Genomic DNA, 27482 nt, shown 5'->3' with positions numbered 1-27482 from the left:
TATTTGAGCCTTGACCACATCGAAAGATTGGAACTATACTCCTCATAATAACTGAGTGGAACATTCAACTATTGCATGTGTAAATCTACGGGTCTGCACATGCAACATAACTGGAGACATCTATTATCTCTACCTGGTCATCTCGCGTAAGGACGCGAATCCCAATGGGATCTCTGGCCGGCTACACCGGGATCATAATTCATCACAAACCCGGATTTCGAGCCATCATGCCACTCTGCCACTATGCCGAGACGCGGCAAGAAAGGACCCAACACCTGATGTGCAAATGCTCCGGGGGTGGTTTTGTTCCTGTTGCCGGGCAGACCCAGAAACACCAGTAAAAAACAATGTACATGAGAAAGGTTTCTTCGTTCATCCGCTGAAGCGGAACCGGGTTGCCTCCAGGCGGCCTAGTCCGTCCCGAGGGGCGACGTTGCGACGGCGATACGAGTTGGTGAAATCTGCAATAGAGGTTAGAGAAAACAGTGGGAAGGAAAGGGAGAAGGGAACCCACCTTGGAGAAGAACCCGGATCTTGCGAGTCTCGCCAGATTGCACCTTGTCGGAAATGTTCTTGAGCAGTCGCTCGGCCTCGCCCGGCTTCATGGTCCCGACTGGGAGCATCTGCAAGGTTGTCTGCAGCCAGGCTCCAGTCTCATGGGGAAGGAGTTCGAACATGGTCATCACAACACCCGAAGCATCAGGGAAACAGTCGCCAGGGAATGTGAACATCATGCCGGTCAACACGCGCTGAGCCAGGGGCTGGCCCTGCGACGCAATGAGAGCCTTGACGGCCTCCCGCACCTCAGGCGGGTTAGTGTACGGCTCGCCCTCGGGGGTGGTGAACTCGGAAACCAGGGGCTTGTCAAATGCAAAGCCGAACAGGTCCCGGTAGTAATGAAGCGTGGCGATGAGAGGATCGACCTGCTGGAGGGTAAGAGCGCTAAGAGCAGCAGAGAAAATGGGAACGGCCAGGGACGAGCTGATGCACTTCTTGGGGTAGTAGCGGACAGCGTCAGATGACAAGCGGAAGAAATCCTCAATGACTTTGACGGAGTTAGAGACAAGATACATACGGGGAAGGGGGATATTCTCACCATCGGGCAGGTTCTCCGGAGGCAGGTCATTCAGAATACGGAGGAATGCAAGAGCTTGCTGTTCGTAGAACTGGAACACTGCATCACTGGTAGCTTGGTCAACGTAGTCGGCACCGTCAGAGAACTCACGAACCACCGCGTCAGTGGCCCAGAGGAAGCAACCCTCGCGGGAAGCCTCGAATCCACTGGCAATGCTCTGGGCCAGCGTGGGGAGCAGGGGAATCATGGCAGTCCGGTACGAGATGATCATGTAGCGCCAGCAGCGGCACACACGCTCCAGAATAGGCGTGGAAGACGTAAAGTTCATAACAATCGTGGTCATGATGGGCAGGATCTCGCCGACGTATTTCACGGCCGGGTTCTCCTCGCCGAAAGGAACAATAGGGGTGACAATCTGCACAAATATAGTGATCAACTGCAGGTGATCAGCGACGGCCCGCTGGCCTTCTTCATCTTGAGCGTTGTTGGCAAGGTTCATAATTCGTGCCATGATCGGATCACAGAACATCTTGAAAGAGTCGTAAATCTTTTCGAGCGGCTGCACAGAGACCACAGCGGCCACACCCTCGGTCACCTCCTCCTGGCTAGTGGGCTTGAGCTTGTCCAGCACAGACTCAAAGAAGGCGTGCAGCTGACTGATGTGGCCACCTAGCAGCTTCTGGCAGTCGGTGCCCAAGAACTTGAATGCAAGCGCAGCCGCCTGCACCACCTCTTGGGAGGAGTGATGGAAGGCCGAGATGACATAGTTCAACTGAGCCTCGAGGGTTTCGGGGTGTTGGGCCGTCCACTCGGTGTATCGAGCCAGGGCCATGATGGCCTGGAACCGCACCTTCTCCTGATCAGGGATCTGGACAATTAGTGGAACTAACTGGTTCAAAATGGTATTCTCCTCGGGGTCAACCATGCGACCCATAGCACGAAGACCGAAGAGAGGAGCTTCCAATTCCTGCCAATGAGGGACATGTTCATTGCTAGCCTGCGACGCGTATTTTGCCACCCATTGCTGGATCAACTGATAGATCTTGGCCAGACATTCTTGCGTACTGACCACAGCACAGCAGTCCTTGAGAACGTCTCCCATAGAATGGCGGAACTGGCGGAATTTCTCTTCCTGCTCACGATCACCGCCGAACAAGTCGGTCTCCCCTTCTTCGGGGGTGGGGAATTCGAGGTGCTTGACCATGATGTCTACCAGCTGCGAGAAGATATTCTGGAAGTTCATACGGGCATCTACGAACTTCTCGATGGTAATTTGCTGCTTGAGCTCGTACCAAAATATAAAAGTGAGCGAGACCGCCTCACGTTCCCAGTCGCGCGCAGAGCACTCGAGAACAGCCTCCACCAGACCCCGGAATTCGGCAGGCAGGCGAGCGATCAGGACAGCCCAGGCTTCACCGGCCTCTGAGAACATTCTCGTAATGCCCTTGAACGCCTCCAGGTCTTCAGCTTCGGCGGTTTCCGCAATCTTGGGTCGGAGAGCCATCAATCGGGGGTATAAAGCTTGGATGATTGGAAGCGACTCATCGACATCCCTGGTGTCACGATAGAGGGTGCAGAGGCAGTCAACGCCGGCATCAAATGAGACGTCATTGTCCAACGCTTTGATGATAATGTCCATCAAAGGCGACTCGACGACTTTGGCGGCGGGGATTTCACGAAGCCACGAAGTGATGCAATCGAGAAGACGCGGGTTGGTAGCAGCGGAAGCTAGAAGAATCAGCCATAAATCATAATTTTCTTGCTTTACACAAAACTTACGGGAAGACTGGGCATACTGAATCATCAGCTGCATGACTTGCTCCGCATTGTCCTCCAGCAGCTCTTTTGTACGATCAAGTAGCTCGTCCTCCTATTACAAGATTAGCATTGCCCAAAATGACAGAATTGACAGAGAAAAAAAACCCACGCTGAGGTTAATCTTGCGACCCTCAGTGACTTCTTCCGGCAAGATCTTCAAAAACTCCAGCACGCAGTCCCCCGCATTACTGCCCAATGCCGAGGCGACAGTGGCCAACACGTCCTTCCATGCGATCATCTGAATCGCCAAACTTGCCAAGCACACACATAGCTGAGTCTGAATGGGGCGCGGACCCGAGGCGAAAGCCACGAGTAAATTGAGCACGGAGTCTCGAAGTGCGAGTACGGAGTCGGGAGGAAGTTGGTCCAGGTCGAACACGATCTAAAAAAAGGTTAGACCGGAGGATCAGTGGTCAATCAGAGCGCGGGGTGTTACCTTTCCCTTCAATGTAGTTGCGGCGAATAATTTGGCCTCGACGGGCACATCGGGCGACTGTAATAGCGCATGGGTGGTAGTCCAAGCCTCGACCTGGTACGCATTAGAATGAAGCGAAGATGATTGCCACTCAAACATACAGATTTCTGGAAATTCTCAAGAAATTCATGGGCCTGGGTCTTCTCGGACCTAGGTACATTCCCTTGCATTGTTGCGACGGCCGCCAGGACCGGGGCGAATGCCTGCCCACCTTCCTTGCTGGCCATGATGAAAGACACGTAAAGAGGCTCAGCAGTACAGAATGGGCATTCAATCTGAAAAGAGTGGTTGTTGAAGCGAGATTGGGGGGCGTAAAGAGTGCAAGAGGGAGATGAAGGTGGGATGTTGGTGGCCGTGACGGCCCCGGTGCGTATTCGTATTACCGTTCGTCACGGGACGCAGAGCTTGACTCCTTCGTTTCTATCGTTTCTATCTTCACGTTATCTCTACCCATCTACACCACCATGGCAGGCCGCAAGACATTGTTGGCTCCTATCCACTACATCTTCAGCTTGCTGCAGAAGCGCGCCACCGTTCAGATCTGGCTTTACGAGCAGCTCGCCTTCCGCATTGAGGGCAAGATCAGGGTTCGTGTTTCGGGTCCCGCCTAGACTACAGGATCTCTGCTAACGTGCCAACAGGGTTTCGATGAGTTCATGAACCTGGTTATCGACGATGCTGTGGAGGTGCGCCAAGCTACAAAGACCGAGTCGGAGAAGCGGAGAGTGCTTGGTATGTCAATTGCGAATCCGAAGCCGGAGCGCTAAGCTAACACTCCCCTAGGCCAGATCCTTCTCAAGGGCGACAACGTCTCCCTCATCCAGGCCGTTTAAATCACCGCACCAAATACCGACCATCACCCACCACGATCGCATCGATCAGCCAGTCATGCTCCACAACAGGAATATCTTGGGCGAGCAACTGCTCCTGGAGAGAGAGGGCAACTACAACGGCGTTTAGTTTTATTTGAGGGGTTCAAACCGGGGTTCTTGTTTCAAAATCGGACTTACCCAGGAATGGCATTTTCTTGCTCCTTTTAGAATATTGCGATAGGAAATGGTCATAATACCCTTTGCCATGGCCGAGTCGACGGAATCCCCGATCAAACGCCATGCCCGGCATGACAATTAGATCCAATCCAGTTTCTGTGAGACAGTTTCGTCGCCCGGGTATCTGTGTAGGCTGTAGTGAGGGAATGCCCCATTTGTCGGGCTGTAATGACTCGAATTCGGTCATGGACTCGAGAGCGAGCATATCCATGACGGAGGTCTGGTCGATGGTGTAAATATATGGGATGTAGACATCCTTTCCACGCTGCAGTGCATCTTGTACAATCCTGCTAGTCGATAGCTCTCCGGTCGGCATGGACAAGTATACGGCGATGCTCTTTGCGTTGTGGTATTCGGCGAGCGACAGGAACTTAGTGGTCGCGACAGCGGCTGCGAGGGGTCAGCAATGCAACGACACAAGGGGATGAAGGGCAGACATTGCTGGCTGATGGACGTCGTAGACAAGCGTCCAAAAGTATCACGCATCTGCTTGCGCAGCTCGCGTTTTGCCAATTGGAAAGCCATGACCCCGCGGGAAGTTGAAGTTGTCGGGGAAAGGTTCATTCCAGGGCGATAATGATAAGGGTGGACCGCATTGCTGAAGCCCTGTGTGAGTCCCCACCTGAATGAAGGGATTCCTTTTAACCTGGCCTCTCCCTCTCTTCCTCATTCAAGCAACCATGATTTGGATTTGGAGTCTGTTGGCGACAGTTAGTGCGGCCGCGAGTGTCGATCAACTAGTTGGGACATGGACGACCAAGTCACAGCAGGTCCTCACGGGTCCGGTATGTATACTCGAAAAACAACAACAACATCGCGAAACTAACTTGGACAGGGATTTTACGATCCACTCAATGACCGTCTGATCGAGCCCGACCGGACTGGTATTTCCTACTCGTTCGATGACGATGGAAACTATGAAGAGGCGTTTTATCGTGCCCTGGCTAATCGTGAGTGGATCCGATCTACGATCTATATAGAACGGAGATAGAGATGGAACTGGAACTGACGCGATGAAGCCACCGACCCCGAATGCCCCGCTGGTATTCAACAGTGGCAGCACGGCACCTACATGCTGTCCGCCGACGGCTCTCTAGTTCTCCACCCTATTGCAGTGGACGGCCGTCAATTGGTGTCGGAACCATGCAGACAAGACGTTGGCGCGTATACCCGATACAACAACACCGTGCACTTGAAGGTATGATCCATCGTGACTTCTACATACGTTATCTTGACATATTTAGGGCTTCGCTGTATCCATCGATAAATACCACAAAGTCGAACGACTCGACTTGACCATGTTCAACGGGGAGAAGATGCAACCCATGTACCTGGCATATCGACCTCCCAAGATGCTTCCAACAAACACATTGAACCCGGTGCCTATGGGCAAAAAGAAGCGTGACCTGTCTGGAACTGGATTCCATCTGATCATCAAGGAGGAATTGATTAATCCAGACCGGTGGTGGTGGTTCGGTGTGATGATGACCTCCCTTGGAGGAATCGCCTATTTCTTCTCTTGATCTACATTCATACAACGTTCCATGCTTTCATCAGAGGGGATATATTGTAATAGTAACAGTAATGTACACCAGCCTATACCTAGGTAACAGCTTCGTCTAAGCAGAAACTGCCTTCTTCACCAAACCAGCAACTTCCTTACGGTCTGCCGGCTTGCCATCCAATGCACCACCGGGAGCAAACAGAGACTTGAGGACCTGTCCAATTTCCAGCTTCTTTCCAGTCTCCTTAATGGCAGTAATTTCCTTTGCGATCACTGCCTCGACTTCTTCCACACTCAGAGTCTTGATCTGACTGGCATATCCCTCAAGAATAGCCACCTGCAAGTCCTCCTTCTCTTTGAGATCCGCCCGCTCCTCCTTGGCAAATTGTTCTGCGGCTTCCTTCGCGGCGGATGCGCGTTTCCGGATGAGGGAGAGGAGCTGGATGTCTGTCTGGATGGGCGAGGCGGTTTTGGCGGCGTTGTTGGTCTCGGAGATGAGAGCGCGAAGAACGTTGAGTCTGGAAATACTTAGTTTAGTCGACATAGAGTGGAACAGACTGGCTGACCTACTTGGAAGTTTCCTTGGCTCTCATAGCAGTCTTGAGATCATTCCGCAGTGTAGTCATTAGAGGCGGCAGCACCGGGCTGGAGGAGTTCCAGCGCACCCCAAGGGGGGTGCGCAGAGGCACCCGGAAAGTGAAACGAGTTGCCTGAAACATGACGGCTTTCAACAGTCTCTTAAGAGTCAATTGCGAATGTAAAATGGGAACAATAGCAGAGTAAGGCGGAAGATCACCTCAAGTGGTCCGTGCACGTTGTTGACCTGCGAAAAGAACCTGGAAACCAATTCCTCCACCAACTACAGCTACACCCGCGATTTCAACCCACGACCTTTTTTTGTGTGTATCTTCTTTCATTAGATACTGCAGCTACTTTTTGTCTCCTCGGCGGGGGAGCTATTTCCTCTTCTCCCCTTCCTACCGTTGCAAATTCTCCGCCATGTCGTATCCAACGCTGCCGAACCTCCCTCCGGCGACACCGCAGAAAGCAGTACCTGGTGCTTACCTGCAGACTCCTGCTGTCGCCCGCCATGAAAATCTCTTCAAGTCTCCAATGCAGCCGACATCCCCTCAAACACCAATGACACCGATGCCCAAGTTGCCTCCGACAACGACTACGAAGACCTTGAGCGCCGAGGAACGTGGAGCGCACACCATCAGCCAGACCCTGGCTTTAGAAGCGCAATATCCAGATTTGGATAGCTATCTGTCTCGTTAGTGTTTCCCTTTCATCCAACTACAGACACAGGACTAACACCTTACAGAAGGAGTTTCCTCCGAATATGACATCCCCACGGCCTCATCGTGGGCGCCCTTTCATAAAGTCAAAATGTACAATATTCCCGACCAGATATTCGATCAGTACAATCGCGCACAAGTTTCGACGAGCATGGGTCTTTTCGCCGAGTTGAACCACGCGTGGGTGGCCATTGACAACGCGCTGTATCTCTGGGATTTCACACACCCCAACCCTCAATTGGTTGGGTTCGAGGAGCAACCTAACAGCATAAACGCTGTTAAGCTGGTGAAACCGCGTGCGGGCGTGTTCTTGCCTGCCATCACGCATATGTTGGTGGTCTCGACCACCGCCGAAGTCATTTTGCTGGGCATGAGCTGTGAGACAACTTCAACCGGCTCAAAACAGGTTGCGCTTTATCAGACCGGGATGACGGTGGCGATTCGCGGGCTTGATATTCACGTTTTTGCTTCGTCAGACTCCGGCCGCGTTTTCTTCGGAGGTTCCTCTGACAACGACGTGCACGAGCTCACGTACCAGCAAGAAGAGCGATGGTTCCAAGGTCGTTGCGGAAAAATAAATCATACAAGCTCGCGTCTCTCTGTTTTCAGCCCATCTCTCAGCTTGACAAATCTGGCCGCAAGGGCTCTCACCGAGAATGTGGAACAGATGGTGGTTGATGATAGTCGGAAACTCCTCTATACTCTTTCCTCTGCCTCAACTATCCGGGTGTTCCACTTGAGAGCCGATGGATCGCTCAACCTTGTCATTACCAAGCTCGCCAGAGATATCTACTCGAATATCGGACATATCATTGGATCTAACGAAACTCTTAACGAGAGGGTCAAAATTGTTGCCATCAGCCCTGTTCCAGCAGCCGAGGCTTCGCGATACCACTTGGTCGCGACCACTGCCACCGGGTATCGTATTTATCTTAGTGCTACAGGCTCCTATAGCTGGGCGCCCAGTTCGAATGGCACCAACCCGCCCACGAGCATGCAAGCCCAGCACATCAAAACACCTCCCATCGACAACGCCGCAAACGCGAGCATGACCGCGCAATTTCCCATGGCCGCCATCAAGTATCCAATCCACTCTCTGGCACCAACTCGAATGGCATCTCGTTTCCCTCCCGGCTACTTCTTCTGCTTCACATGCAAGGATGCCACTCAAAAGGCAGATACATTGTTTGTTTCGTCTCCCGACCCCGGTCTCCTCGCTCGCCCAGCCCGCGAGCAAGGAGTCATGAGCAAGTCTGATGAATCGGGCATATGGTTGAGTCTGGGTGGTCGTGCAGAGGATATTGGATTGTGCTCGCCAACTCCGCCGACAACATCTGCCGGCTTTGGAAACGAGCTAGCCATTCAATTTGATCATCCTGCTGCGGAAGTGGCGATTCTCACAAACTCCGGAATTCACATCGTTCGTCGACGACGCCTGGTCGACATGTTCGCCGCCCTGGTGCGCAGTGGCGGAAACAGCGAGGAAGGCCTGGAAGGTGAGGTTGTCAACTTGATCAAGAAGTACGGTCGGAGTGAGGTCCTTGCTACTGCTCTTGCTGTCGCTTGTGGCCAAGGTGTTGAGATCTCATCGGACCAGCGCCTGACACGGATCAACGATCCCGATGTGCTCGAATTCGCCCGCAAGGTCTTCATTGAGTATGGTGGTCGCCCGGTGTCTAATGAAAATTCCGTGCCTGATTCGACCTCAGCAATTGATGCTTGGAATCCCTCTCCTCGGCATCACGGCATTGCCCTATACATATCGCGCCTGTTGCGGTCAATCTGGCAAAAACAAATTGCCAAAGTTGGTAGTGCGCCTAATGGTGCGATGACTGTTGCTGCCTCGGTGACTGCCTCCAAGCTACAGACCATCCAGCATGATCTTGCAGCTCTGCAAGACTTCTTCAAGACAAACAAAAGCTTTATCGAGGGTTTGAGTGGACCCGAGGCCTTGGCTCGAGTGACAAACAAGCAGGAAGAAACCGCTCTGCAGGCTGAGCACCGTGCCTTGCACTCCCTCGTGCAGCTCGTGTCACACACCATTGAGGGAATTTCATTCGTCCTGGTCCTCTTTGACGAGCGCGTGGATGAGATTGTCGCGACACTACCGGCAGAGTCCAAGGAGCGATTCCTCAAGCTAACCTTCGAAGAGCTGTTCAGTAGCAGCAAGGGACATGATATTGCCAAGGAGCTAGTCAAGGGCATCGTCAACCGCAACATTGCCAAGGGTTCCAACGTTGAGACGGTGGCCGATGCACTACGCCGGCGATGTGGCAGCTTCTGCAGTGCAGAGGATGTCGTTATATTCAAGGCGCAAGAACAGCTGAAGCGTGCGACAGAGGCCGGTGCCAACTCGGAATTGGGTCGCAACTTGTTGAACGAGAGTTTACACCTATTCCAGCAGGTGGCTGACAGCCTCCCGATGGATTATTTGGTTTCGGCCATGGACAACTATATTGTTAACCAATTCTTTGCCGGTTAGTCTTATTTGTGGTGTTAATTTTCAGCTGCTGATTGATTAGGTGCTATCCAATTGGCCCTCAATGTCGCCGGCCGCTCCGACAAGGCGAATGTCGCGCTCTCCTGGATTATGGATGGACGACCCGCACAGGTACTTATGTCTTCCGAATTATCAACTTCTCACCAGCTCACCCAAATGCAGGACTCCCGAAAGGACTACTTCTACTTCCGCAAGCAATGTTACGACCTTATCTTTAAGGTGGTGCTTGCTGTTGATACCCTGGCCGCATCCGACCCCGGCTACATCGACGGTCAATTGACCGTGATTGCCAAGCGACAGAACGAGGCCTATGGTGTTATCTCCGATTCCACAGATGAAGTGTTCTTGACCAGCTTGTACGACTGGTACCTGGAGCAGGGCTGGAATGACCGTCTCCTCCAAACACAGTCGGCGTTTGTCGTCACCTACCTGGAGCGCAAGTCTACCGACGATATTGCCCATGCGGATCTCCTCTGGCGGTATTATGCTCAATCTCAGCGTTTCTTCGAGGCTGCCAAGGTTCAGTTCCAGCTTGCGCAAAGCGCGTTCACTCTGCCTCTCAGCCGACGCATTGAGTATCTGGGCCGTGCCCGTACTAATGCTTCTACTTTCACTCCCGACGTGGGCCGTCAGTCGCGACAGCGCTTGCTACAGGAGATCACCAACCTTATTGAGGTGGCCAACATTCAAGATGACCTTTTGCAGCGATTGAAGGATGACACACGGATTGCCGCTGACCGGAAGGCTGAAGTCCTGCGTGATGTGGATGGTCCTGTGATGGACATCAGCACAGTATGTCTGCCCCTTTAACCCTCACACATTGATACTAACAGCCGCAGCTCTTCAACCAATACGCCGATTCAGCCAGTTACTATGACATCTGCCTTCAAATCTTCTTCGCGGCCGACTACCGCAATGCAGCCGACATCAAGGCAACCTGGGCCAACCTCATCCAAGATGTCCACGAAGTCACCGAAACCCGCGGCTCGCCTCTCCCCCACGAAGCCGTGATTGAAAAAGTACGCAGTCTTGGCAGCCGTCTCCGCATGTCCGAGATGGTCTTCCCCATCCGCGAACTGGTCTCTCTCCTAGAACGCTACTCCCTGGAACACCAGTACCACCGCCAAGCCAACCGAACACACTGGGTTGTCGACCTATTCTTGGATCTGGGCGTTCCCCACGAATCTCTCTACGGCGTCCTCGAAGCCATGTTCTACACCGACGAAGCCCCCTTCCACGGCTCAAACCGCCGCATCATCGCCGCAGACTTGCTATACCTGCTCGATGCATGGTTCAGCGAGAGCGCACGACCCGGCGGCACTGTATTCGGCTCCGACCTTATGGCCGAGCGTGTCTCCGAGACCCTAATGCTGCTACAGCAGGGCGGAGGCACACAGGAAATTGTGGAAGCGAGTCAGGGATTGAGACAGCGTATTGCGGAGCTGGTTTGTTGAAAAAGGGATGTTTTTTGTTTAATGTACTCTAGTGGCACCGTCGCTGGCGTTTTTTTGGCAGATGGTAATGAATGACAAATCGTGTGTCCGCTTTCATAGAATTTTGTTCTCTCCAGATGTGGTTTGATCCGATCGTGCAGGTACATGCATACACTAGACTTGGTGCGTAGTTTCTTGAGACGTATCTTATCTTTGGCCTTGAAGCAATGCATGGCTAAAGCATTGATGCAGATACATACTTCCAAGATGGTAAGAATCCACATAACTAGGTCTATTCCAGAACTTTGTAAGAACGACCCAGCTGACCAGGGTATATGCATTAAATAAAAAAAGAAGTGAAAGTAAAGTAAAATAACCGAGAACCACAGTCTAAGGGAATCATAACGAACAAAACTGAAACGCACGTCTATCAAACAAAAGAAACGCTTTTCAAGCCCATTTACTCAAACTCGTCGTACACAGGAATAGGCTTCTCGCCGAGCGCAATAAGCCGGAAGATATGCCGAGCCTTGGCACCATATTCTTCATCCAGGTAATCAACAATAGCGGAGTCTGTAGATCACCATTAGCACCAATCCCAAAAAGGCATTTCTTAAACGCTATGCAACCCCGACTGTGCAGCGTGCACCGGGTACTGGGCACCACAACTGGGTAAAGGGAAAAAAAAAGAGAAGATAAAAACTCACGAGTAGTCGACCGATTATCAAACATGACAATAGTCCTTGGCTGCCACCTAACTCTAGCCTGGAAATCATGACCGGTGACGATATGATTCATCAAGAAATCCGTCATCCACTTAGTCTCAGGCTCCTTCATACCCTGAATACGAGTAATGAATTCCGCATTCAGAAACAGACATTTCTCTCCGGTTACAGGATGCACACGGATCAACGGGTGCACAGTGTCAACAGGATCCTTTCTAACCAAGCCCCCAGTGAGTCGGGTATGGTTAATCATCTTGGCAGAGCTATGCACGACCTTCAGCGTATCCAGGAACGACTGAAGCGTCGGACTAAGGCGTTTATACGCCATATCCGTAGCGGCGAAGACAGTGTCACCGCCGACATCGGGACCCTGCAGGAGGCCTAGCATGACGTAGCCTGGAGGATGGATCTCGTAGGAGACATCCTGGTGCCAGAGGGTGGTAGTGGTGCGCTGGGAGAGGAAGCGTTCGATTTCCTCTCTGTTTCCATCACGGTGAATAACGTGGAAAGCGGGGTGATTGCGAACAGAGCCCGAAACAGGCTGGTAATTAGGTTTACCGAAGTGACGCATGAAGCGTTCCTGTTCATCGGGACCAGCATCGATGAGATCCTGATCTGGGAAGGCGACGACTTTGCGCTCGGAAATGAGGAGGGCAAGTTCATCCTTGGCTGAGTCGGAGAGGGTGTTTAGCTGCACGCCTTCAACGACTGAGCCGATAGAGGGCTGGATGTGGTTGATTTTGGAGCCGGGGGAGAGGAGATTGCGCTTGGAGCGGTCCTTTACGCGCAGAGCTGGGTCGGAGTAATCGAACGGTTGAAGGGGCTCGAACCAGATTGGGTCCCAGTTGGGGAGGTACTGGGGGTATGGGGTATTGATTTTGGATTGCTTGTCGACGTCAACATAGGGGATATTGATGTCGTAGCTAATGGGGATCTCGGCCTTGTGGGCATTGGGTTTGCGGATTAGGGGGGCAGAGGAGGGCATCTTCAAATGTAGGAAGTTGTAGCACCTGGCACCTTGGATATAGACCTCGAGGGTGTAAAGGAAGTATAGAATATAGAAAGAAAAAAGGGATCAGATAATGGAATCAAGCTAACTCACACCGTTTATATAGATCGGTTGTAGGCCACACCCACTCCACCGGGGCACCCCTGTTCAAACACTAGCTCGAGCACCTTCATTTCCGAGTCTAGGAGGCGTTCGCCAGACAAGCGGTCAGCTCGAGGGCGAAACCGCACAAATCCCGGTGTGTTCCGTGGGTGATTTTCACCGCTCCATGTTCGGCGAGAAATCTCCGTGGCGCTAGTGCAGTTAAGTGATAAGGCAAATGCAGGCGGGATGGCAATTTTGCATTATCGGTGATCAGTATATGATAGCGGGTCCCACGAATCGGGCAGCTCGAGAGAGACGAAGAGCGAGCGTAGAACCCCTTAGTCCGCCTCGGTAGCTCGTTAGCTCGTTATCCCGGTAGTCCGTTAGTGCCTCCCCCCGGAGCTAAACGCCGTCAACACTCTCAATTCGGGGACGGCTCCATTTCTCCATTCCGGCTTGATTGGTCGTCCAAAGATGCGGTCTGTCCTTTTGACCTCATCGTTCTTTGGACACGTCGCACAGGCAATCCGGGAGCTTAGGTCCCGGCAAGGATGCATCGTACGGTTCTAGCCTATTCTAGTCCCTGACCCCTAACTGTGCCTATCTGTCCCTAGCTGTGTCTACCGAGGTAGTATAGCTCCCGGGGACCCATGCAATCCTCATAGCCTAGGTACCTTGGTTTCCAAGTGGATCAATTGGGCTCCGGGATCGGGCCGCCAATTCCAGACATTGGAGTTCAACGGTGAACGACGGAATACGCAATGACGGATCACCCTAATAGTCCTCCCGGATAGCTAAACCCCAAAAACAAGGAACAAAACCCGAATCGATAGTAATAATATGGTGGACCGATCTCCACCGAGCTTAAATCGCAAAAAAAAGCAAACATACCCAGATCGCCGGGCGGCCCCACTGCTCTGTCAGGTACTTTCTGTCTCCTTTTGCCCTACGTATTACGTAGGAACTTCTCTTTCACAACCACCACTACCCTCACTACGGTCACTACCCTTACTATCCCAGGATCAGATAATTCTCTCATACTCCACCATGCTCCCCACTCGCAAGCGCGATTGCGCATATCTGATCTTCTTCGCCACCCACATCCCCGTCATATTCCTTATTGATACGGTCCCTCTCCTGCCCCCTTTCATGGTGACCTCCCTCTCCCACACCCTCCGCGACTTCTATATAACCACCTACCGCGACAAATTCTTCTCCGAGCCCCCAACCTGGTTCACCGCCTTCATATGGATGGAACTCCTCTACCATGTGCCATTGAGTCTGTGGGCCGTGTGGGGGTTAATGCGCGGTGAGTTCCCGTTCCTGTTCCCGTTCCAGCCTCGCGGCCCCCCTACTACCTGTCTCCCGGACGGGGCCCTCCAACGCCTCGGAACAGAGACTGAGAACCCCACCTACCACGCTGGGCCGGAACCAGCATAGGATTCTCTCCTCGAAGGATTGTCTCACTAACGAGTCCCAAATTTAAATCTAGACCATCCATTGGTGCCGGTGCAGCTTCTGATTTTCGGGGTTCAGGCTTTCGTCACCTCCCTGACATGCCTGGTGGAAGTCTGGAACTGGCCGGACCGCTCCGTCGCCGAAAAGCAGCAGATCACCTCACTCTATGGCCCTTACGTAGCTCTGGGTATGTACTTTCCCCTCCGGGCCGTGCCTGGTGGCTTGGCATTTGTGATGTGATGGCTCTAACACGGATGTATCTCGGTTTCAGGTGCATACATGGCCTTGGATATGGTCTTCCGGCTACGAAACTCGCTCTCGAAATCAAAGCGCGATTAATCGACGCATCAGACGCAACACATAATCGTACACATTCGTTACGTGCAATGCTGAACCCCGCTAAATACAAGTTTCCTCCCCGAACGCCGTAGGAATGCTTTCAAGGATCGTGATCAGCCAGCAAGATCATGATAGCGTTGTCCAGGTCTCCTCCGGTGGCATTCAGTGCCCGCACCGCGTCCTCCCGAGAGAACCCCAGCTCTGTGATCTTGCTAATGGTATCCTGCGGCCAGCGCGAGGTGGGGGGCTGTGCGGGTCGTATGTTGATCCTCGGAGCAGCGTTGCTGGGAGCGGCACTACTGCTGGACTCGCCAGGCTTATTCTCTGCCTGGTGAGTAACAGCGCCGGTTCGAGCACCTACCTCAGCTCCGTCTGCGCCCTTGACCGTCGGCTCGTCCTCAAATTCCTCGGTCAAGTGCTTGGGGATATCGGCTTCGCCCAGGAACGGCACGGCCTGGTCTTGGATGACTAGCGCGCCGAGTCGCAGGTCGATGCACGCCTGGTGTCGTCGCAACATATCCAGTCCCAGTAGTAGGTCAATCTGCTTGCCTTCCATGACGGTGAATGAGCATGGCAGGAACATCTCCCCAATCTTGATCTGTGCCGAGTGCACCCGTCCCAGGATCGGAGCAGTGCCCACTCCCTTCGCGATACCCCCGTAGCGCCGGTCGACTAGACGCATTATGTTGCATGCTGTAGCACACTCGGGCGACATGATAGTAACCTGGGCGCCGGAATCGACGAAAGCGTTGAGACGGCGACCGTTGACCTCGACGGGGATGTAGAGCATCGTAACACGGCCGAAAGCTGCCAAAAATCAATCGCCGCACATCCAAGAAAGGACATTTAAGAAGGACAACTTACACTCAGGGTGATGCTCCATCGCATTATGCAAATTCTCTGTAACAGCATTCTGGCGAATTATCTCCTCAATCTCTCTTTGATTCGCCGGATTAAACGGATCAGCATTCAACATAGCAATTCTAGCCTCCTTCTCTGCCTCCTGTTGACTCTCCCTCTGCTGCTGCGAAAGCAACACCTCCCTAAACCGCTGCGCATTATCCGCCGCATCGGCAAGCTCGGGATTCTGTCTCCGAACCGCCTCGCGCACGCGAGGATCACCGAGGATATGCAACCTGATCGTCTCCGGGTCCGGCATTCCAGGCCGGGGGGCTGCCTGGCGAGGGGCGGAGGGGCCGGGGGTAGCTCGGGGAGCGGGTTGGGTTGGAGGGCGGAGGGTGACGTGGACGCCGAGCATATCGCCCTCTGCAATACCGACTTGGTCGAGGGTTTGTGAGGGGTTGCCAAGGAGGGCGTTGTTGAAAACGAGCTGTTGGGCTTCGGGGGGGATGGAGGTTTCGCTTTGCACGATCGCTTTGAGGAGCTCGACGGTCATGTCGCCGCCTACTTCGAGGTTGATAATGTCCGAGTCCGCCTGCTCGGGCCGGATGACGCTGACGGTGATCCGCCTGGAAAGGTCATGGTTAGTCGGTGCTGGTGCAGCTACAGCTGGGCAGGGACTCACATGGTGAGGTGGAGGGGGTGGGGGGGGGGAGTTGAAAGAGGAAGAATGGAGGGGAGCTGACGATTAAATAGGGTGGAAGGAGATGGAAGGGACCTAAGGTGATCCCCCTTACATCCGATCCACTTCAGCTGTGTAAATCCGGCTCTCTGCTCTGCTCTGTTCTAGACTAAGTCCACCTGCATTACGCGTTGATCCCCGCGCAGCTCCTATCTCAGCCACCGCGATAGCCTCAGAGAGCCTCCGCCGTCATTCCTATTCTATTTAGCCTGAATTACCGATCGAGAATGTGTGTCGTTTGCTCCATGAATAACGATCTATGGTCTATGATCTATGATTTCTAAGCTATGATCAACTGTGATAGATCCAAACGGACTCATCCTCCCCAACTCCCAACTCACCCCGCAACATCGGGCGATCCCGCATCCCGTTCGGGTACAGCCTCAAACGGTGCGCCTACATGGCTGAGGGTCTGTGTACACTCGCTAATCTCCCGATACGCTGGTTCCTCATGCACAGAAGCCTTATGGGACAAATCCGTCATACGATTCTCTCGAAACATTCTAAAAGCATCGTCCTGCTCCGTCTAGCACGCTGCACCTCTCCTAAAATAGACAATTTGACACAATTGCACCAATTGAAATGATATGATACCTATAGCACTACCACTCATACACCAAAACTGACTATTCAATACGCTGAGCACTAGACACATCAGGCACACCCCGTCCCTCCGTGATTTTCGCATCAATGACCTCGTCAATAGGAATCTCCGCCAACCTCTCCACAACATGATGCAGTGTAGGCAGCGCATCCCATCCAAGCCCACTAATCTCCACCTTTGCATTCTTCGTCCGTCTCAACCTTGTAACCTCACTCGGAACAACCTTCGACTCCTGAGCATGCGGCACGAAAACGGGATACTCCGCCTCCGCCTCACCCTTAGTATCGCGGCCAACCTTGGGAATATATCGATAAACCAAAATGCCATCATCATCCTCCCCACCAATAGTGCCCTTGTCAGCCCCATGATCCTGATCTTCTAGATCCTCGAACTCGAAGTGGCCCCACACAGCCCCCTGCCAGCTCGTCTGCAGGCGATACGAGCTGCGTCGCTCATGCACATCAATAGCCGTATACAGCTTCGGCATGCCGAGCTCCTCACGCCCCGAAACAATCGGATCCGCGAGATTTTCAAACAGAATAGGCATGTATGTACCCTTCAGCACCTCCCCATTCTCTTTCTTATACTGCACTCCGTGGATATACAGCCCGATATGTCTGTATCCGCCACCGCCGAGCCAGTCCATGCCATTCAACGTGGTCTGGGAGAAAGAGGCGCGCGCAACAGTACTCGGCGAGGTGAAGCTGTACCGGTCATTCGGGAAGAGATTCTGCAGTAGTGTGCGGCTAGTCTTGAACTTGATTGAGGCTGTCATGAAGGTGGACTCGACGGATTTCAGTGCCCGGTCGTTACCCATCCAGTCCTGTCGAGGGCCGGGCATGGGTCCGAAGACGATGGGCTGACGCCAGTACATGTGCGGGTTCTTGGACCAGAGGTATTTGCGCAGGACCTGAGCCGAGTGGTCGAATTCATCGTGGCCGTAGATATATCCGACCATAGCCATAGCTGGAGACAGTTAGTACCTTTTTTATTTATTTTTTTACCATGATCATGATAGGAAGGAGAGAAAATGAAAACATACCCTTCTCCATAGAGATAAGCTGCGCCGACTCGCGGGTCATCTGCTGGATAGTGGTTGCACGCCCATGTCTCGCGATCTGATAAACTTTCAACCTCTCCTCCACATCCCCCTTCTCCACACCCCTCGGCAACATAACAGCCAAAGAGACCGCATCTTCAATCGCCATAGCACCTCCAGAAGCCCGATAAGGCAAGAAAGGATGAGCAGCATCACCCAGCACAGCAAGTTTTCCATGAACCCACTCCGGAAGAGTCTCCATGTCCAACAAAGGCCACAACTTCAATGTTGCCGGATCAGCTTTCTCAAGCAGCTTCTTGACCTGGGGACTGAAATCCTTGAAAACTTCCAACAGCGTGTCCTTTCCAATCTGCTGATTATATGAATCCCCGCCTGCATCGATCGTAGTCATCGAGTCAGGATGAATACACACGAAATTGAGTAAGTTGTTATTATCACATGGGTAAATGACAACACGTCTATCAGACGAGTCCCACATATCGACTGCGCCGAAATCTTGAGCAACGGAATTGGTATCCGGGTCGTCAAGGGCTTGTTGGCGGGTTATCAGGAAGCGGAAGGCGTTTTTACCCGAGCTGAAGGGGGAATGGTTGACGGGGAGTTTGGTGCGGGTTAGGGAATGGACACCGTCTGCGCCGATAAGCACGTCGCCAGTTATGACTGTGCCGTCTTCGAGGGTTACAGTTGCCGCGTGCGGATCGATATCGGTTACTTTGGTGGCTGTGTGGAGGATGGCGGGGTGTCCGCGGCCTGGGGCTTGAGCGAAGGCTTTGAGACCTTCGTGGAAGTGGGCGCGGTGGACGAGGAGCCAGCGCTGGAGCTGTTAGTTTTGTATAAGAGAGGTTGGGACCGGGGAAGACATACGTGTCTCCACATGCCAGCGGCTTTTTTCAATTCTGCGATGTGCACTGGCTCGCCGGATGGTTTGTATTCACGAAGCTATACTATTAGCTGGTGCACACATGGAAGTAGAGATGAAGACCTACCTGTTCCGCCTCTACGGCGCCGAACTTGGTGGCATCGAATCCGAGCCGTTGGAGAACGCCGTTAGCGTTTGGTGACAGATGGATAGCGGCGCCGACTTCGTTTGCGAAGCGTGAGCGTTCGAAAAGCTTCTCTGGTTAGCTTCATACTACAAATTTCACACTTTGTGCCAGGTGACAAAAGAGACAGGCAACGGAACGACGACAGTCTCACCTCAACATGATGGCCCTGCTGTCTCAGCGCAATAGCAGCAGTAAGACCACCAATGCCCGCACCAACAATCAGAATGCGGAGACCCTCATCGGAGGTATCCTTGAGTTCCTTGATCGTCATCTTGTAACTTGTCAGACGTAGCTATGCTTCTCAGCTATGACTTTCTCAAGGGCTTTCAAAACAGACTAACGTTCGCACGGCCCGAATTAATATTTATGCCATTACCATTGCCCTTACAAAGAATCGCGGAGGTCCGGGGTCTCCATTTCGGGCCCATATCCGCATCCCGCGTAGTCGCGTACATTGACGGGGCCTCGGAAGACAATTTCGGCTCCACATCGGGACGAAGATGCGGGGACATAACAAAGTATATGAATTGTGCATCTGCAGTAAAACAGCTCCGTTAAGTCCATTAAGATAATTTGTTTTTCTTTTTTCGGTACCAATTGGACTGTTCTCAAAATGCCAAACGAAGTCAAAGACATCTACACCAAGGACGAATCCTCGGCCTACATCTTTGAGCAAAATGTCACCGTCACGCTCAAAGATGGCTCCGGCTTAGTTCGCGCCAATGTGTACAGACCTAAGACGACAGAAAAGGTCCCAGTTCTAGTGACCTACGGTCCCTACGGCAAGGATATTCCCTACAAGGACTTCCACCCACAAAGTTTCAGCGAAGTCAACCCCGAGCACCGCTCTGAGCATTCCGCATGGGAGACTCCAGACCCTGCTTACTGGACCGCGCAGGGCTACGCAGTTGTGCGCGCCGATGAGCGCGGAACAGGCCAGTCAATGGGCAAGCTGGATACCATGTCCCGGGGAACAAGTGAGGCGTTCTTTGACGTTGTTGAATGGGCCGCTGAACAGGAGTGGTCTTCTGGCAAAGTCGGACTCTTGGGAATCAGTTATTTCGCCGGAAGTCAGTGGCGCGTGGCCGCGAGGCAGCCGAAGGGTCTGGCGTGTATGATTCCGTGGGAGGGAATGTCTGACTATTACCGCGATCGATGCCGACATGGTGGTATTCTTTCGAACAAGTTTATCAAGTTCTGGTGGGATCGACAGGTTGTGAGTAACCAGTATGGTCTGGGTGGACGTGCGGCTAGGAATTGGGGTCCGGATTCTCTTGAAGGAGATCTGAGTGAGGAGGAGCTCATCGCCAATCGTCAGGATCAGACAATTGATAATGTTGAGAACCGGTTCCGGGATGATGAGTACTATGCTTCGAAGGAGTATAGTATGTCGGACATCACCGTGCCGTTGCTTAGTGTTGCGAACTGGGGTGGGATTCTCCTTCACCTTCGAGGCAATGTCGAAGGATGGACCCAAGCTGGATCAGAGCTAAAGTACCTCCGCTTCATCACCGGCCGCCACGACCTCCCCTTCTATTACGCCGAGGAAGTCGAAATTCAGCGTAGCTTCCTCGACGCCTTCCTCAAAGGCGACGACCGTGAAGGCTGGTCAACAGGCAAAGCACCAAAGGTGGACATCGTCCTCCGCAAGGGCGATGTTGGTCACAACAACGCAGCTGGCGAGAAGACATTCTCCCGCCGCATCGAGCACGAATGGCCCATTGCTCGCACACAGTACACAAAGTATCACCTCACATCTTCCCGAGAGCTTACAACCAACCTACCAACTGAGCGACCGGTCAAGATCACCTACAGTGCCCTCGGTGACCTCGAGAACCCCCAAGTCGTCCAATTCACCACTCCCGCTTTTGAAAAAGAGACCGAAATCACTGGCCACATCGTCGCCCACCTGAACGTGTCAATGAGCCCCCTGCCCGGCTCACCCACACCAAAAGACCTAGACCTCTTCATCACTCTGCGCCACATCGCACCCTCCGGGAAAGAAGTCTTCTACACTGGTACAGCTGGAGACCCAGTCCCTCTGTGCAAGGGCTGGCTGCGTGTTTCCATGCGCCAGACGAACCCGGAGCACCCGCGTCACAGACACTATCTTCCCTATCGCGAATATCTCTCGACTGACGTGCGTCCTGTTATTCCGGGAGAGATCTATCCGGTCGATGTGGAGGTTTGGCCGACGAACGTAGTCGTTGAGAAGGGTGGAAAAATTGTGTTGGAGGTTGCTAGTGGAGATACGCAGGGGTCTGGAACTTTCCAGCACAATTCGCCTGTTGATCGGTAAGTTGAACTCTTGCATTTTGAAAGGTTTGATTAAGTGTGCTAATTTTGCGTATAGGTCTGTTGAGCGGTTCCAGGGTCAGAATCATATTCACTTTGGGCTTGGAGAAAACTATGTTACGCTGCCCATTATTCCGTAAATTTGAGTCAGGGAGTGGTATGAATGAAGTCCATAGAACGAATGCATATTTTCAAATTTCATCTATCGTGCTATTAGTGTAGAGACAAATCTATAAAATAACGTATGCTGCATAGACATTTACACCCAGGTTCAAGTTGCCAAGGTCCTCATCTCACATGTGTACTTATGTCAACGGTTGGTGCCATGCACCGGCATGCATTACCGCTACCACCCGCCAACTAGCGTCAAGCAAGCAAGCAAGCAAGCCATGACCTAACATCTGAGCCCCTCAACCCCTCACGCCCGAGACATCAACTCTTAACTCCGGAAGTTCGACCCCACACTGTAACACGGGGGCCGATGTGGTCGAAAGTGGTCCCGAAGTGCACCTGACACAGATATAGAATAGGAACGCGCAAGTGCCTCCCAGATCACACTGCACTACAAAATACCATACACTAAATATTATACCACTGAAAAAAAACAAACCACCAAGATGGCCGACAAAGTCCCCAAAAACATCCGGCCTCTAAACCGGTACATAACAACCCACAATAACTCCGGCCAGGCAATCTTCTCTTCGGCCATCTCTGAAGTAATGCCCGTCCAACGCATACCCGACAGTGCCGACTTCAGCCTAGCCTACACATCGGACCACTTCCCCGCGCAACTAAACAACGACTCCGACATCACCGAATACAACAACTACCTATCCTCCCCACCCGGAATAACAATCTCAACCGGCACCGTCTGCCGCATCGTGGACATACAGCCCCACGCTACGAGTCCCATGCACCGCACCGTCAGTCTGGATTATGGCGTTGTGCTCGAGGGCGAGATCGAGCTGGTTCTTGATTCGGGAGAGACGAGGTTGTTGAAGAGGGGGGATGTTGCTGTGCAGAGAGGCACGAATCATGCTTGGAAGAATGTTACCCCGGATGCTATTGTTGACGGTGTGGCGGTGCCGCAGTGGGCGAGAATGCTTTATGTGCTGTCGCCGTCGGAGGAAATTGAGATTGAGGGGAAGAAGTTGAAGGAGGTCGTTGATGGGATTGGTGTGCGTGCTAGTACTTAGATATTTATCTGGAACAGATCGATCGAGGAGGAGTTGATATTGTATAAACTCGAAATCGCAAACGTTTACAACCTTAGAGAGAACAGAAGTCTGGATCACTACGTACTATTAGCTGCGGAGAGATTAATTGATTTGCCTAGCTATAGAGAGATGGACAGGCACAGAATTCACCCCGTGGTTTTCCTAGCACTAAAGCCTTTGCCGTAGTAAGCAGGCGAATTATGTTTTATAATATTCAAAATTTGTTAGATGAATTCAATTGTCCCAAAATAATCTCAAACATAAAATAGTGTAAAATCACCACTCCCCACCGACCTGATAATGGAATATCTTATCGTTGATCCTTCCCCCGGTAAATCTCCATAGTCTGGAAACGGACTATATTCACGTCAGCACCGTGACCTCCAGATAGTATATTATAACCCAGATACTGCACTTACTGCGTTGAGCCACACACCATGCAACATGATTTGAATAAAAGCAAACTCCGCCGGATGTCCATTCCCTGCCGGCCGCTGCGTCAAATCCAGTTCTCGATTCGCTGGTCGATAAGCCGGCATACGGCGGTGGTGAGTCGGCCAGGCGGGTTGATCCGCTTGAGGCTGAGAGGGAATCCTCGCGGGGACATTCTCCTCGCCGCTGTGGTGGACTTCATAGTCGGCAAGAACAGACAGCGAAGTCGTTGTAGTAGTGATGGTTGAAGACATGTTGATGAAAAAAGAGTAGAGAGACTGGCACAGTCTCCAGAGGCCTGGAAATAGCATTATCAGGGCCTCGGAGGTAGTGGTGAAGCGAGAGGATGGGTTTCCGGGCCCGCATTCTCCCCCACATCCCGAAGACTGGGGAAGCTCGGGGATACCCGCGGCTCTGAACTACGCGTGCTTCAAGTATCTTACCTCGAGCTCTTTCTCTTATTCCGTTTTTTCTTTCTTCCTTCGTATCCTAATCATCATGGATCTTTCGCGCATCATTGCTGCTGATATTGACGGCCGTGTCCACAACACGCGATACCGTCAAGCTCAGTTCCATCGCTTACAAGCTGTGCTGGTCGAACACGTTGCAGAGATTCAAGATGCGATCTGCGCTGATTCGGGACATTCGGCGCAAGAAGTTCGCGCCGAGATTGTCCTAGCTTTGCAGGAGCTGAGAACACATTTCTTGTCGCTGAGTCTGGAGAAAGACTTGGAAAATGAGTATCGCATTGCGAATGGGAAGGACAGTCTGGATGGCTCCCGCGGGACTGGTATTGTGTACCTCGTGCCATGTACGCATACTTTGTTCTTCTCTGTCATTTCCGCATTGACTGCTGCTCTTGCAGCTGGGAATTGCATCGTTTTGGAGGTAAGTGAATTAGTTGATATTGGTGAACACTGCTAAAAAAGGATAGCTTCCTCAAACAACAATGGCTTTGCCTGCTCTGTTGCGCCAGATTCTTCCCAATGCACTGGATCATGATACTTTTGCAATCACCGCGCATCGACCCGATTCTTCGTTCATGAACAAGACCTTGCTGGTGGCGCAAACCGGATCCGATGCCTCAAGTGGCTTGATCTCGCCTGCGGCCAGGACTGTTGCCATTGTCGATCGTACGGCAAACATTGTTGAGGCCGCACAGGCTTTAGTAGCGGCTCGGTTTGCGCTAGGTGGCCGTTCAGCCTATGCTCCTGATGTAGTTTTGGTGAATGAATTCGCCATGAAGCCGTTTGTTGAGGCTGTTATCCAGCAAGCTTCGAGATACCTTGCTGGAGAGAACGGTGAAGCACGAGAGTCATCTTCGTCGCGGCGCTCTGGCTTACTGGACTCGATTCAGAAAGAGCGGACTGCGCGGGTGTTGGTCTCCGGGAGTCAGTGGGGGGTGGTTGAGGTTCAGGACCGGTAGGTACCCATTACCTGGTTTTTTTGCTCGGCGCTGATCATTATAGGAACTCACCTCTTCTTCAAAAGAAGATTGACGAGAAGGTCCTGCTGGTACACGCCGTGACTAGCTTGGATGATGCCATTGACATTAGCTCGTATGCATCCCTCAGAAAATATTTGCAACTTGCTAATGAAATCAGAAACGAGACACTGGCTGCTACCTATGCCTTCGCAGCCCCCGCTTCAGCCAAGTATCTGACCCAATTCATCGACGCCGATATCTCATGGGTGAACCATGTCCCCAGCCATATGCTGCGTAAGTCCCATCCTCAACCTGTCCATCCTTAATATACTTACAAGAGCAGTCGGCCCTGCCCTGCCCCGCAACATACCATATAACCCAAACACTCGCTACGCCATCTCATCCTTCCAACGGCCACGCCCTCAACTTATCACACCACCTGCCAGCGCCTACACAGCCCGAACAATTCTCGAGAATACCAACAGCACCAACTCAGACAATCTCTGGCGCGCAGTCCTAACACCCCTCCCATCAACAAAGCAGCGCCCAGGTTTCAAGATCGGCTTCTTCGAGCAGGGAATTATCACCGGTGGAGTCCTAACCCTAGCAACGCTCTTCGCAACCGTTTCTACAATTGGATACTACACATGGATATATGCGAGGCGCGTTTGAACCATGTATTAATCATATCTCATTGTTATTATTGAACATTGCAAAATTTATTACGAGCCTAGCGCAGACCGTAGAGATCTTCCACTATCCGATCATGCAGACTTCGGATATGCCGTGTCTGGGTCTGGCCCTGTTCCAGATCTGGAGTCATTTCCCCCTTCTTAGTAGCCGTAGCCGTAGCCAATTGCTGTGTTTTGGGCTTGAGATCAACGCGGCTGGGACAAGTCAGTATAGGAAACAAATACTTGATGAAATAGAGCCAACATACCAAACAGGGCAGCTCGATGCCCGCTGCAACCAATCCTCAATACACATCATATGATACTGATGCCCACAAGGCAACACACGAAGCATTTGAGAATGCACGAAATCCTCCGTACAGATCGGACAAGTATGATTACTCACACTTTCCACAAATTTCTCGTCAAGAGCAGAATCAGAAACAGATCCATCAAAGCTCGATTTCGGCGTAATCGTAATTTGATGATTGTATTGGATGATAGGAATTTTCTTCAGAATGGCTTTCGTCACTCCACGTGCTTGATTTTTGCATGCTTTATGGTGACGGGAGCGGGAGATTCCGATCATCAGGCCAAGTATGATTAAGAAGCCTGCTGCTGCTGCAATGACATAGAGGGTAATTTTCTCAGGGTGAGAGAGACCTGATGTTGAGGATGACCGCGCGGAGAGCATTGCGGTAGTGTCGATTTCTTCAGAGTTTGGTTGAGGAATGGCACTTGCTGACACAAGGTGAACTATAGATGCCAATATGCAGGCCATGCCCGGGAGGTTGAGAGAAGACATAGCTAGCTGAAGCTGAAGCTATCCAGACAGTTTGAGGTCGTTCGCTGGTGAATATTGCGTGTCACAGTGAGCTGAATAACGCAGAAAACGGGTGAATATATGGAATAAAGCAATTCAATTGGAGTTAAAATGTTTAAATATACCAATCCGTTGGAAAAGAGACATTTCGAAGCTCTAGAAAATTCTCGCTTCTTTTTATTTGGGTGGGCGGGTGAGTTCACCCACTCGTCCGCTTATGACCAAAAAAAACTCATCCGCACCCTTGGGAGGTAACCTTCACCGGGAGTCCGCTGGAAAGCGAACTAGCGACAGGGGCCAGTCGTTCGCCTGCATGGCCAATGTCTTGGAATTTTGTGATTCGCGCGTTATAGTTGGTACCTCTGTAGATCTGCATGCTACTTCCGAATGAGTGAAATCGGGGATATTTGAGTTTGGTTCGGAAGTTCGGGGGCCGAGATGGCGTCCCCGTTCGGAAGATTTAGCTCTGGTCCAATTCGTGTGAAGAAGGGCGTTACATTATTTGGATTGGAGTGCATTGGCGAAGCTATTCCCTGTTCTCAGGGCCAGGTACCGGTGGGGATCTCTGCCTCAGGCAAAACGGTGGTTACCGAATGTTTTTGTGGGGCTGAAAATTTAAGCATCGTGTCACGGAATTAAGATGAGAATCTGAAACCTAAGGAGTAGGGAGTCAAAGTGCAAATCGACCCGTGTTCCTTTCGGTTGTCTTTCAATCGATGGTGAGGCTGCAAAGAAATGGCCCCAACAGCGGGGGTAAGTTCCAACGTCATCAGTCCTCCATGCCCGTACACAAATTAGGGGGCCAAAGTGCTATGAGCTTAAAACCTTGTGATCTCACTTATTCTGAATGAACATTTTTGTCACTTGCTCTAGGCGCCTTTCTATTTCCCTCTCACCGCAATTTGACACGCGTCTCCGGGTATGTCTGAACGTCAAAATCGCCGATTTAGGCCTAATTCGACTAAATGCTTGGTCTTCCATGTATAGGGCTTACGCAGTCAATAAGGTCCCACGGGATCCAATGATCGCCTCATCCACAATCGGCAATAATGAAAAAAACTTTGTACTGCAATGATTATCCGTTAAAAGGCCCCGAAAGAAAGACGTAATGTTTAGAGATTGTGGAGAGCACGTTCCTGTTCTTAGCTAAAAACCATCGATTATGATCCCGGCCCCCTACATGGCCCCCACGCTGACTGTGTTGACCTGTGATCCGACAACTGAGATCCTGTAGGGGCGAATCTAAAAAGAATTGGAAATATTGCGCCCGGTCAGCTTGGAATATGGATAAGAAAATTCAACGTTGGGATGTCACTTTATCCGGAACGACAGCCGAAAGGACTAGTTTCCTAAGAGAGGAAAGTCCACGGACTCCTTCCTAATTGAGGTCCCAAAAACATATACATCACCTCAAGGAACCTCCGGACCCACGCGTAGGAATATTCAGGATCTGCACGCTGATAAAACAGAAGATCACTCAATACGAACATCCCCACGTAACTTGCAATCCTGCAGGATCTATCTTCATCATCGCGCATACAATTCTTAGCTATCGGACG

At 51.9% G+C, this 27482-nt stretch overlaps 15 protein-coding genes across 15 annotated transcripts; 7 read left to right on the top strand and 8 right to left on the bottom strand.

Moving 5' to 3' along the window:
* Positions 1 to 372: 372 nt before the first annotated feature.
* On the bottom strand, positions 373 to 3595 carry N7443_009391 (mRNA transport regulator MTR10; the record flags this gene model as incomplete). The annotated part of the gene is made up of 6 exons (XM_056889447.1): positions 373 to 461; positions 515 to 2803; positions 2855 to 2945; positions 3003 to 3275; positions 3330 to 3422; positions 3470 to 3595. 6 exons carry the CDS (start codon positions 3593 to 3595, stop codon positions 373 to 375), a joined length of 2961 nt encoding a protein of 986 aa, XP_056738749.1.
* A 237-nt stretch (positions 3596 to 3832) lies between these two features.
* N7443_009390 (small nuclear ribonucleoprotein E) lies at positions 3833 to 4201 on the top strand (the record flags this gene model as incomplete). Its single annotated transcript, XM_056889446.1, has 3 exons — positions 3833 to 3955; positions 4010 to 4100; positions 4152 to 4201. 3 exons carry the CDS (start codon positions 3833 to 3835, stop codon positions 4199 to 4201), a joined length of 264 nt encoding a protein of 87 aa, XP_056738748.1.
* A 1-nt stretch (position 4202) lies between these two features.
* On the bottom strand, positions 4203 to 4942 carry N7443_009389 (5-formyltetrahydrofolate cyclo-ligase; the record flags this gene model as incomplete). The annotated part of the gene is made up of 3 exons (XM_056889445.1): positions 4203 to 4312; positions 4379 to 4807; positions 4855 to 4942. The coding sequence occupies 3 exons, from the start codon at positions 4940 to 4942 to the stop codon at positions 4203 to 4205; spliced, it is 627 nt and encodes a 208-aa protein (XP_056738747.1).
* A 155-nt stretch (positions 4943 to 5097) lies between these two features.
* N7443_009388 (uncharacterized protein) lies at positions 5098 to 5940 on the top strand (the record flags this gene model as incomplete). Its single annotated transcript, XM_056889444.1, has 4 exons — positions 5098 to 5202; positions 5253 to 5367; positions 5437 to 5615; positions 5662 to 5940. The coding sequence occupies 4 exons, from the start codon at positions 5098 to 5100 to the stop codon at positions 5938 to 5940; spliced, it is 678 nt and encodes a 225-aa protein (XP_056738746.1).
* Positions 5941 to 6036: 96 nt separating this feature from the next.
* N7443_009387 (uncharacterized protein) lies at positions 6037 to 6640 on the bottom strand (the record flags this gene model as incomplete). The annotated part of the gene is made up of 2 exons (XM_056889443.1): positions 6037 to 6439; positions 6492 to 6640. 2 exons carry the CDS (start codon positions 6638 to 6640, stop codon positions 6037 to 6039), a joined length of 552 nt encoding a protein of 183 aa, XP_056738745.1.
* A 280-nt stretch (positions 6641 to 6920) lies between these two features.
* N7443_009386 (putative non-repetitive nucleoporin) lies at positions 6921 to 11173 on the top strand (the record flags this gene model as incomplete). Its single annotated transcript, XM_056889442.1, has 4 exons — positions 6921 to 7194; positions 7246 to 9696; positions 9742 to 10511; positions 10559 to 11173. 4 exons carry the CDS (start codon positions 6921 to 6923, stop codon positions 11171 to 11173), a joined length of 4110 nt encoding a protein of 1369 aa, XP_056738744.1.
* A 439-nt stretch (positions 11174 to 11612) lies between these two features.
* N7443_009385 (TauD/TfdA dioxygenase family protein) lies at positions 11613 to 12862 on the bottom strand (the record flags this gene model as incomplete). Its single annotated transcript, XM_056889441.1, has 2 exons — positions 11613 to 11725; positions 11860 to 12862. 2 exons carry the CDS (start codon positions 12860 to 12862, stop codon positions 11613 to 11615), a joined length of 1116 nt encoding a protein of 371 aa, XP_056738743.1.
* A 1155-nt stretch (positions 12863 to 14017) lies between these two features.
* N7443_009384 (EXPERA domain-containing protein) lies at positions 14018 to 14668 on the top strand (the record flags this gene model as incomplete). Its single annotated transcript, XM_056889440.1, has 2 exons — positions 14018 to 14279; positions 14463 to 14668. The coding sequence occupies 2 exons, from the start codon at positions 14018 to 14020 to the stop codon at positions 14666 to 14668; spliced, it is 468 nt and encodes a 155-aa protein (XP_056738742.1).
* A 199-nt stretch (positions 14669 to 14867) lies between these two features.
* ddiA (putative DNA damage-inducible v-SNARE binding protein Ddi1) lies at positions 14868 to 16163 on the bottom strand (the record flags this gene model as incomplete). The annotated part of the gene is made up of 2 exons (XM_056889439.1): positions 14868 to 15574; positions 15632 to 16163. 2 exons carry the CDS (start codon positions 16161 to 16163, stop codon positions 14868 to 14870), a joined length of 1239 nt encoding a protein of 412 aa, XP_056738741.1.
* An 812-nt stretch (positions 16164 to 16975) lies between these two features.
* Positions 16976 to 19330, bottom strand: N7443_009382 (putative salicylate hydroxylase; the record flags this gene model as incomplete). The annotated part of the gene is given in 5 exon segments (XM_056889438.1): positions 16976 to 17919; positions 17996 to 18833; positions 18878 to 18952; positions 19000 to 19130; positions 19147 to 19330. The coding sequence occupies 5 exon segments, from the start codon at positions 19328 to 19330 to the stop codon at positions 16976 to 16978; spliced, it is 2172 nt and encodes a 723-aa protein (XP_056738740.1).
* A 342-nt stretch (positions 19331 to 19672) lies between these two features.
* Positions 19673 to 21494, top strand: N7443_009381 (CocE/NonD family hydrolase; the record flags this gene model as incomplete). Its single annotated transcript, XM_056889437.1, has 2 exons — positions 19673 to 21354; positions 21413 to 21494. The coding sequence occupies 2 exons, from the start codon at positions 19673 to 19675 to the stop codon at positions 21492 to 21494; spliced, it is 1764 nt and encodes a 587-aa protein (XP_056738739.1).
* Positions 21495 to 21971: 477 nt separating this feature from the next.
* Positions 21972 to 22550, top strand: N7443_009380 (cupin domain-containing protein; the record flags this gene model as incomplete). The annotated part of the gene is made up of 1 exon (XM_056889436.1): positions 21972 to 22550. One exon carries the CDS (start codon positions 21972 to 21974, stop codon positions 22548 to 22550), a length of 579 nt encoding a protein of 192 aa, XP_056738738.1.
* A 297-nt stretch (positions 22551 to 22847) lies between these two features.
* Positions 22848 to 23257, bottom strand: N7443_009379 (uncharacterized protein; the record flags this gene model as incomplete). The annotated part of the gene is made up of 2 exons (XM_056889435.1): positions 22848 to 22928; positions 22991 to 23257. 2 exons carry the CDS (start codon positions 23255 to 23257, stop codon positions 22848 to 22850), a joined length of 348 nt encoding a protein of 115 aa, XP_056738737.1.
* Positions 23258 to 23501: 244 nt separating this feature from the next.
* Positions 23502 to 25101, top strand: N7443_009378 (uncharacterized protein; the record flags this gene model as incomplete). The annotated part of the gene is made up of 5 exons (XM_056889434.1): positions 23502 to 23891; positions 23938 to 24425; positions 24473 to 24562; positions 24608 to 24723; positions 24773 to 25101. The coding sequence occupies 5 exons, from the start codon at positions 23502 to 23504 to the stop codon at positions 25099 to 25101; spliced, it is 1413 nt and encodes a 470-aa protein (XP_056738736.1).
* Positions 25102 to 25159: 58 nt separating this feature from the next.
* Positions 25160 to 25794, bottom strand: N7443_009377 (uncharacterized protein; the record flags this gene model as incomplete). The annotated part of the gene is made up of 3 exons (XM_056889433.1): positions 25160 to 25316; positions 25370 to 25392; positions 25507 to 25794. The coding sequence occupies 3 exons, from the start codon at positions 25792 to 25794 to the stop codon at positions 25160 to 25162; spliced, it is 468 nt and encodes a 155-aa protein (XP_056738735.1).
* Positions 25795 to 27482: the final 1688 nt, after the last annotated feature.

Source organism: Penicillium atrosanguineum (assembly GCF_028827265.1).
Source record: "Penicillium atrosanguineum strain IBT 20685 chromosome Unknown utg000007l_segment0_segment0, whole genome shotgun sequence".
In the NCBI taxonomy this organism is placed as follows: domain Eukaryota; kingdom Fungi; phylum Ascomycota; class Eurotiomycetes; order Eurotiales; family Aspergillaceae; genus Penicillium; species Penicillium atrosanguineum.
Note: the sequence above shows the minus strand (reverse complement) of the source record. Positions and strands in the feature narration are given on the sequence as shown.